Below are 9,715 nucleotides of genomic sequence, written 5' to 3' on the forward strand. Positions count from 1 at the left end.
AGCACCCATTTACTCTACCTAATCTAAAAAGGTAGAACCACAAAAGAGATTTACACACTCGAGGTGTGCAAGGTGAGATACGGTCACAAACAAACTGTAAGACACTCGACTACTGCAGTGGCAGTTCTGCTCAGTTCTTGTCAATTGAAAAAAAAAAAGAGTGAAACACCACCTTTTTACGCCCCTATACGGCCGGAAAACTATTTATACGCCGGGAAAATTTTTAGACGCGGTAAAACGACTAATACGCCATTTAAGGCGCTAGCGTCTTAGCGCAAAAGACCTCCCAGGATATAAGACACTTGACGTCGACTGATGGGGGAGACGTCCTTCCCCTCGTACGAGACTAGTCGACGACCCGAGAGTCTTCTCCCCTCCTTTTCTCTCCGAGGCAGGAGGCACAAAATAAGAATATACTAATATATCTCAGGTAATAAGTAAACAAAATTTCGAGTTATTTATTGTTTCTTCTGGAAACTGGCCGTGAAAAGATGTTAAAACAGGCCTTCTAAAGTTGAAATTATTTACAACTGGGCCGCTTTTCTAAAGACCGGGCAAAAAGTGGGGGGAAACTATTCTGCACCCCGTGCAACTGTGTGTTGGAGCATAAGAGAAAATCGACGGTGACGAACCACTTTGATTCATTCAAACATTCGAAAATGCTTTCTGCTGCTACAAGAAAGCCAAACAACTCACGTTCACCGAGGCATCAACCTCCAAAACCCTTTCGAGGGCTACAAGAAACGAAGTGAGTTGCCTCCAAGATTGAAGCTGGTCAGATAAAGAACGAGTAAATGAAAACAGAATGAGGCGGAGAAGTGTGTTTGTGTGAGATTAAAATAGCCCAATTGCTTTTACAATAAATAAACATTGAATGTGTTTAATTGAATAGTAAAGGGGTTTAATGTTAGTGGCAGGTTGTGTGTGAGAGAGAATAAATAAGACAGCCCAATATTTAAAAAAATTGTTATTCTTTTCCCCCGCATATTTCGCAACTTTCCGCATATTTCGCAACTTCCCGCAATTTCACCGCATAAAATCACATAAAAATCCCGCATGTTTAATCGCATAATCAAGGATTTTAGCCTGCATAATCAAGGATTTTTGCCCACGTTTTTCTGGAGGGTCTAGAATCAGCCCTTGCAAAAACAGGGCTGGAAAAGAGCAAATAGAGCGAAATGAGGCATGGCTAAAATGCAGGATCTGTTTGGTATTTTGAAAAAAAAACTTCAGACATGTGTTTATATAGGCATGGCCCTACAATATATTATTCAAATATAGCATGATAGGTGCCGTATGAGAAGTCAGATCACTAAATAAAAAAAAATCATTCAAATGATAAACATCTCTCTGGAGTAAGCTTAATGATTAAGCAGTCTCTGACTAACCAAACATAAAATGCAAAAAGGTCTGTGGAGTCAACAAAGTGCAGGGTGAGGCATATTTGTCCCTCTTGAATTTGGATAGGAGTGTACACGAGCACAACGTGCAGCACATGAAAGGCTCTGTGTAGTCTTCAGAGGACCATACAGTAATTTGTATTTATTTATCGAGGCCTGCTCGGCTCTATCTGAGCACACAGTGGAATCTTAGTCGGAGCGCTGAGTCCATCTTAATACCAAGTGACACTCAGCCAAATGTGTGACCCTCTGTTAAAATATGAAATGAGGACAATGTGTGTTTGTGTTACTAATAAAGATTTGTAACGAGGCATTTTGAGGACATGAACATCGTCAATAACAGCGGAGCATTTTCTATATTTATAATTCTAGTTATGCTCACCCTGAATAATGAATCTTTCCCATCTGGAGCAGTTCACAGCTAATTAACGAAGAAGTGGTGCCAGGGCAGAGTAGTGGATCTGACGCAGGCCCAGTGAGTGATTCAGCCCGTCTATAAAGCTAAGGACCCATCCATCTAGGATTTATTGACAAAGTGCTGCCACACTGACTTCCAAATCACTGATGCATCATGAGTTGATTAATTGGGGTGGGGGTAACAGTGAAGATCAGTTAATGAAACTGCTGTGCAAAAAACAAACAAAAAAAAAAAAAACCCCTCTTACACTTCCTCTGTAGCAACACGCATGTAGTTTTATCTGTCAAGATGAATTTTAATTACCCTCCAAAGGAAATTGTAAATGTCAATTGCTTGTGCATGTCGATTTCTTAAGTTATGTTGCATCTATAGGCGTGTGGGGGTCCCTGTGGGGAGGTCTCGGTTTGACACCACTGCTCCCCTTTTAGCTGATCCGACTCGCTGCAGACTCGCCGAGCACCGCAACTCACTAGAGCAATCTGATCAAACCTAGCTCCATCTGCAGTCACTCTCAATTAGCCGCGTTGCTAGGGATGAATATGTTTGGAACAGCTGCTGGAGTGTCGAAATTCCCCTCAAGGGGGAACTCTCTATGGGTTGATCCCAGCCATCAGAGAAAGTTAAAAGTTGTCAGCATTATAAGGGAAGACGGGAGATAAGAGCAGATTTCCAAATGAATGAACGCCGATTATCTCGCTGTCTGTTACACAGTGACATGTGGGGGGTGGAACAATGCAGCTAACTGGAATCGTTTGTGCTCACATTAAAAGATTAGCTGCTTGAACTCAGTCAGTAATGTTCTATATACAAATGTATTATGTGCATCTATAATGTTAGGTTAAGTAATTGCACGACACATCAATAAACCTAAAGGTCATTCAAAGGCTGTTTTCAACTAGTTTATCTGCATTACGATTACATCCTCCTCTACTTTCAAATGGGTTCTTCATTGGCCAATGCTACACCCTTCCATCAAGAAAATCTAACCAGTAGTTCTTCCGTAATCTTTCTGACAAACAAACGGCGATACAAATATTCCCTCTTTGCTGGATGTAATGTGTTTTCATCCTGCTTTCTTGACTGTGGCAGCGTCATGTCTTTCTTTAACGATAATGTCCTCACCGCCTAATGAAATTAGCACTTGAAAAAACATTATGATCCCAGTGTCCTCCAGATTTATCAAATAAAGGGATGTGCATGCATGCAATGGATCTATTAAATTAGGATTGCAGCCAACGTGATGTGTTTAGTGAAGTGGGAGGTTGAGCAGGAAGAGGCTCTTCATATTAACACGGGGAAATGGCAGCCATTACGCCAGAAAAACCCAACATTAGTGGCTGCATTAATTGTCTGAATGTATGCAGACAACCTGCGCTCGGAGCCATTGTGCATGCATGAACAACCTTTCTACTCTCTGTGGGGGTGTTCCATTAGGAACCTCACAGGCCAAACGCACAGGAAGAGAGAATCCACTAACTGAGCCCTGAGCTGAATCTAAAGCCGCTAGTTAGGGAGCGAGGTCGCCCCTGAAATACAGGTCACTCCCCCAGCTTCCCTCCTTCCTTTCCTCTCCATTCTGTCCATTATTGATAAAGCACCACTCACTCATAGTCCTCTGTACGCTGTATTGGTGTTAGTGAGTGCATTTCTGAGTGCTGCACTGCATCCCCTGATCCCAGCAGCTGAGGTGCATTGTGGTATTTACCACAGCTGTCTGCAGGTATTTGGAAACTATGGAATTCCATTCAGGTGAAATTAAATACTGCTGGCTCGATATAAACGATGCCTCTGTGGATTTAATTGGCTCATAAAGCACCATGAGAAGCTGTCATCGGATATTGACATTTTGAGAACTGTCTTCATTGTACATAAGGTCCATGAAGCTGATACAATAACTACTCGAGCAAGGTGAAGGAAGTGAATGAATAGTTACCAGCCTTTCCTTCAAAAGGACGTGAAGCTGGGTATGGCCGTGTGTCTTGGCTATCTCAGTGGGAGTGTGTCCGTGGCGGTTGGCGGTGTGCAGCGCTCGCTCTGCCCCGGGACACTGCAGCAGCACGCTGGACACGCTCCTGAAGCCATACTGGGCAGCAAAGTGGAGGAGTGATGGGACATCTGAATGGTGGAGCTCTGATGTGGATATTTTCCAGTTTAAATGAGAAAAACACTTTTTTTAAAATTCACAATCTATACATAATATTCCCTTTCAACTTCCTTTACATGTGCTATCTTGAAGTTGACCTAATGTGAACGATTTCACACAATCATGAGTGGAAGACAGCTCGGAGGCACTTATTGACCCCTTTTTAGCAGTTGAGAATCAATCTCAGGAGCTGATGAAGCCATCAATCTGCCAAATAATGAGCCAATAAATGATGGAAGTGCGTCATGCAAAAGTAAGGCATTTCAACTGTGAGAATTACGTTCATTACACATTGTTGCATAAACACATGCTCCGGGAAAGGAGTGAATTAACATCTGTTGTTTCAAGGCTTTTATATCAATGATGCCAAAGCCATACTTTGAAGTAATCGTCACCTGTTACTCACGGGTAGATCTGCAATTAGTGTTTTCATCCCAGTTAGAGACTGTGTAAGTACATTTTGGGGGATTATACCTTACTGTATATCCGTTCATACTGCAATTGATGCATGCTTGGCACTTCTCCCAAACGTTTGAGATAGTATCTTTGCATATGTATGCCAATCATATGTTGTTTTGTTCAATGTCAGTCCACAATCCTCCAGTTGTATACCTCTCTGGGGTGTGTTTTCACACTGCAGTCCCTGAAACCCTCCGTTGGGCATGTGCTTTAACAACATGGAGGTTAACTTCTGGTCCAAATTCTGCACAGAAGACTGCTGAAGAGCCTGAAATGAAATCGAAGCATATCTCTGACTGTAAATTGATGAGTAAACAAAAGCAGCACTTTTAATGGTGCCATTATAATTGTATGGTAAAATACAGTCTTCAGGAGAAGCTATAGAAGTTTAACATGCATCAAAGTCCAGTCATGTCAATCCAGGCTTTTAGTTTGAAATCCTTTTGGCTAATTCTTATTTTGGCATTGCTCATGTTTGCCTCTTCAGCAAAAGAGACCATAATCAAATGAAGTGTTCATGGCAGAAAGAGACCTGCCCTTTCATTTTTCGAGAGCTGAGGCAGTAAACAGTGGCGTACATAAACATCAGCAGAAATATGCGCATCCAATTAATTTTCTGTTTCTTTCTAATGGCTGGAAGTGGATTGATTATAAGCAGCGTTTTAGAGCGGCGATTGCCTAATTTCTATAAATGCGTTGCATAACGATGAGTCACTATAATACAGAGTGCCTCAGAAGAGGCGCTTTCCTCAGAAGGGAGAGAATAGAGCAGCATTCAAATGTGTTTCCTGCGTAACAAAATCAATGGTTGATAGACTTATTTCAATATATTTGCAAGTGTTAGAGCTTTAAAACTGAGGTATGCACACTGCTTGTTAAAAAAAAATGACAAATGGTAATATTACTTGTTACAGAGAGTAATATTGCACAAATAAGATTTAGAAATATTAATGTACATCTTCATAATTTGAATACCTTCTATAAAAGTGTTCCATTTATACAAACAGTGTCTTTTCAAAATAACTTCCCACTACAAAACTGCTTTATTAGGTTTAGAAAGAAGTGTTTTGGCTTTTCTTTTTCTTGCAAACTCTATGTATGCAGCATACAGTCGTAGCATAATTTCACTCATGCACATAAGTAGAAAATATACACGTTAACCTTACAAATAGCAGCCTTCTGTCTAAAAGTCCTGTGCTTTTCACCCATCCATCTACCTTACACCTCCCTGTTAAGCCGACTTTTCGCTCTTTATGATACGTCATCTGATTCCTCTCTGCCCCAGCCATAGTTACAGACATTTTTTGAAACCCAGGGCCGCTGACCAGGCTGCTGTATTTGACGCTTCGGGACTGAGACCAGGCTGATTTATTTGTTTGCCCCTCCCTGCCTGGTGCTTTTCAAACAGCCCTTTTAATGGCTTTACCTGACACATGAAATCTACAGGGTCTGCTGCCCTCGCCAGAAGGCAGGTTATTTCCTCCATGTTGCTGTAGTACTGCAGCTGTGCCTTGCTCAGTGGCACCCCATTGCTATACACAGTCACTCTCACATGTCCTGCTGGAAGATCTGCAACAGAAAACATGAAGAAACTTAACACAGAAAAGCCCAAAACACACTGTAGATTTTATTGTACACTCATTATGTCATGGCGCGTGTATACCTGGCGCATTGACACAGAGGATCCGTTCATTCCAGCAGACGGGCTTCACTCTCAGCCTCTGATTGTCAGCGGTGAACTCAACCTCAGCGTCGCTGCCAGCCGACTCATTTTTCAAAAGAATGAACACTTCCGTGGAGCTCTGCCAAAGAGACAGTACAGTGAACTGCAGTGCAGTCAATTTTAGGGATGCTTTATGAAAAAAATAAATGGCTTACTACTGCCTGAAAGCCTCACCCCACAGGGAACTCTGGAGGGAACAACAGCCATGGAACTGACACTGCGGGCTGCAGCCTTTCGCTCCGATAGCCCACGTATCAGGGGTTTGACATTTGCAGTTGAAGCTAATGCACCTACAAAAGATGGGACATTGGACATCACAATTGATTATGCACTTGTGCATTGTACAAAATGGGTTTCTGATACTATAAGCTAGCCAGGTCTATTTTGAGGCGTGCTAGCATCATGAAGGAGCATATCAAAGTTAAATTCCTCCTCAGAATGAAGTGCACTAACTAATCCCTTAACTTTGTTATCTAGCACAGTTATCAGGTCAACATTGTAATGGTTTATTTGTACCTGGAAAAACAAATGACATTGCACAAGCTAAAGTCAGATTTAAAATAGTTAACATATCACCTGCTAAGATTTATAACATTGTCAAACATCATACTTGCTTGCGTACTAACATTCGTATTGCTACTGCATTCTATGTGTTAGCCTTAGCTCAACACACTTTTGTTTCTCAGTAGCCCTACAGTATTATTATTATTAAATAATAACAAAACCTCGAGAATAATTAAAATCTAAAGGTAATTATTTGATTAAAACAAGAACAAAGCAAACCAAGTTTACAAGTAAATAAGGTTTATTTACGTTAAATCCAAAACTCTTTTATAATTAACATTTTGAGTGAGTCAAATAAAATGATACCAATAATAGTATTGTTTCTGTTGGTGTAGTGCCTCTTGCATTGATGAAGTGCACGGATCTCCACCTGTTTACACTTAAACACCCACATGTCTGTTGTGTGCTAACAAGCAAACAGCATCATCCTGTGTGAATAGGGAGGGTACTTCTGGGTTAAAACATAACTGTCTGTTGGATCCTGGCCTGAAGCACTTTCACTGTATCAGTGCAATGAAGTGACGCAGAGTGCACTTGAATTTGCATGGCTCACGAAGAGTAACAGTGATGGCCAAAGAGGAAAGAGAGACTATTTGCATCAGATGTTCCTCCTGCACATGCACCTGTTTAAATAGAAGTGTGTGTGTGCGCGCGCGCCCCCCCCCCTCGTTATGAGTTTATACAAATACTGCAATTAGGAAAAACAGGGAAAAGGCCGGGGATAATTGGCCGGGTGGAGGGGACATGCTGGAGATGCTTAGTCTGTGCGGCTGGTGCTTTAAAAATATGAATGCCAATCTAAACAGTGGGTAAAAAAAGTCAGTAAACAGGTTTCCTAGCTGCTGCTGGGACATTCTCACAAATAATGAGGATTGTTTTCCCATCGTATTTATAGCAGGGAATGGTGCGGCTGTGTACAAATATTCCTAAAGGTTTCCTTTTTTCTGGCTTTGCACGGATGCAAATTGTGCCTAAATTACAGTTTTACTACATGCTGTCAGGATATTTGAATGTAAAATTCCTGAATTCATTTGGCTGTAATGGTCATTACATTTAACTGGGTAAAATAATACCTAAATAAGATATGTGGGGAAAATAAAACAATAATCTGAATTTGCAATTAAGTAACCTTTTGGGTACCGGTTAAGTCAAATGAAAGGGCATTTATCTTTTGCACTTACCTTCCTTTTTTTAAATAAGTCCAATTACACAATCATATGCAAGGCAGAATTCTTCTCAAGACAAAATCTTATTATGATGAGACAGTTTTATATGCATTGGTCAATTTTGTGAGTTAGGGCATGTCTTCAAATCGATCGAAAATATCCAATTACACATTTAGATGCTTATATTATTGTTATCTTAATAATCAACTTGCGAAGTTTCATGAGGATATCTATTAGTTAACATGTAAACCTGGAGTATCTCCCCTTACAGCTAGTCAGTCAAAAACTTTTCAGAGCCATTGCCCTACCTTTTTTCACAATATCAGTGACAGCGGACAGGTACTCGTGAGCATCTTGTTCACTGGAGACCTGCAAGCAATCGTCTCCGTTCAGAGGGACCTGCTCCAGCAGGGGGGCCAGGCTCTCCACCCCACACAGGAGCACCACCACAGCAGTCGCAGGACACAACACACGGGCCAGGAAGAAACGGCGCTTCGGACACAGCCCCTCCAGCATGCCCTCGGAGAGGATGAGGAGCTTGCAGGAGTACTGGGACAGGCGGAGGAAGTCGTCCTGCCGGCTGGACACAGTGGCGATGTCGTAGGAGCAGATGGAAGCCTCTGAGAGGGAACCAGTGAAGAGGGAACGCAGATATGTGGCCCATTGCTGTGCCTCACACTCATAGATGATCAACAGCTGCTCAACTACGAGAGAAGTGGATTCAACAGTCAAGATATTTGTATCTCAGGTTGTTCCAGCACAATCATGAGAAACGCTTTTGCAGGCAGGCTCTACTGAAGTCAAACAATCAATGGAAAATACAACATAACAATATAAGAAGCGTGACAGAAAAATTATAAAAAGATTGCCTTCAAATTGATAGAACACATGCAGTAGTTAGATTGAATCATATCTCTCAAGTATATTATGAAAAAAAGTACAGATTTACAGAAAATACTTTTTGCTATCACTTTTTTGCAGCATATTTAAATGTAACATACTGTGAGATGTGATAATGTGAGAAACAGTGAACCGTCATAACCAATTTTGCTTTGATATTGAAATAATACAAAAAAAAACATTTTTCAATGTTTTTAATATTGTTCCAAGATGTATTGTGCCCATCAATATGTTGCTCTGAGCATTGCAGACCATTATAAATCAGCAACGCTCATATTAAAGCAATGGATCATTTTCATTACGGCATGTGATAAATGAATAAATAAATAATTCAAAGGGACAGCTTACCTGCGTGGCTCATGGCTCAGCGCTGTTTGTCTGCAGGTCTTCCTTCACACTGACAGGGGGAACAGTCTGCTATTGTCAAGAGGAGCACTGATAAGAGGGAGTTTCCTGCTACACCTTTATACACATGGAAACAAAACCTCATTTAAACTAACGTCGAGCCTGTTCTCTGGTCTGGTACAAGGAAGAAGTTTGGATGTCAGCCTGTTATTCAAACTTTACTACAGCACTAGTTCCATGGCAGCGATCCTAAGTCATTTAATCAGTGGAATTAAATGTACTGCATGTGATGGAAAATCCCCAAAACTGATTCTGCGGTTTGGACATCAGAAGCTTGTCCTCCAAGTTTAGTTTTGCTTTCAACATGTTGCTACGCAAAACGATGAGTTATAAATGTCTAGTCATTAAAGAATGTCTAAATAATGTTTATTAACTGAAAAGGTTGGCATACGTGGTTTAAAAAGGTCTCTGTTTGTATAAATATGTAAGTTTGGTGGGGATTTCTTTCCTCATTATACTGTGTATATTTTTTTACAGATTAAAAACTACCAATGCTGCAGTGAAATTGAAATGGAAACAGACGACACACCCAAAATA

At 41.0% G+C, this 9,715-nt stretch overlaps 1 protein-coding gene across 2 annotated transcripts in view; it reads right to left on the minus strand.

Moving 5' to 3' along the window:
• LOC104966160 (B cell scaffold protein with ankyrin repeats 1) overlaps positions 1-9,196 on the minus strand; it is a 19,269-nt gene extending 10,073 nt beyond the window's left edge. For both annotated transcript variants that reach the window (XR_800631.1, XM_010795307.1), the window contains exons 1-7: positions 9,122-9,196; positions 8,182-8,577; positions 6,318-6,433; positions 6,084-6,222; positions 5,847-5,989; positions 4,574-4,688; positions 3,752-3,948 (exon numbers count right to left, since the gene is read on the minus strand). Coding sequence is in view for 1 of the 2 variants with exons in the window: in XM_010795307.1 (XP_010793609.1) it covers positions 3,752-3,948; positions 4,574-4,688; positions 5,847-5,989; positions 6,084-6,222; positions 6,318-6,433; positions 8,182-8,577; positions 9,122-9,134 (1,119 nt within the window). In the remaining variant the exon portion in view is untranslated. The remainder of the gene's footprint in view (positions 1-3,751; positions 3,949-4,573; positions 4,689-5,846; positions 5,990-6,083; positions 6,223-6,317; positions 6,434-8,181; positions 8,578-9,121) is intronic.
• Between the last annotated feature and the right edge of the window lie 519 nt (positions 9,197-9,715).

Source organism: Notothenia coriiceps, unplaced genomic scaffold, assembly GCF_000735185.1.
Source record: "Notothenia coriiceps isolate Sejong01 unplaced genomic scaffold, NC01 NC01_scaffold00037246, whole genome shotgun sequence".
NCBI lineage: Eukaryota > Metazoa > Chordata > Actinopteri > Perciformes > Nototheniidae > Notothenia > Notothenia coriiceps.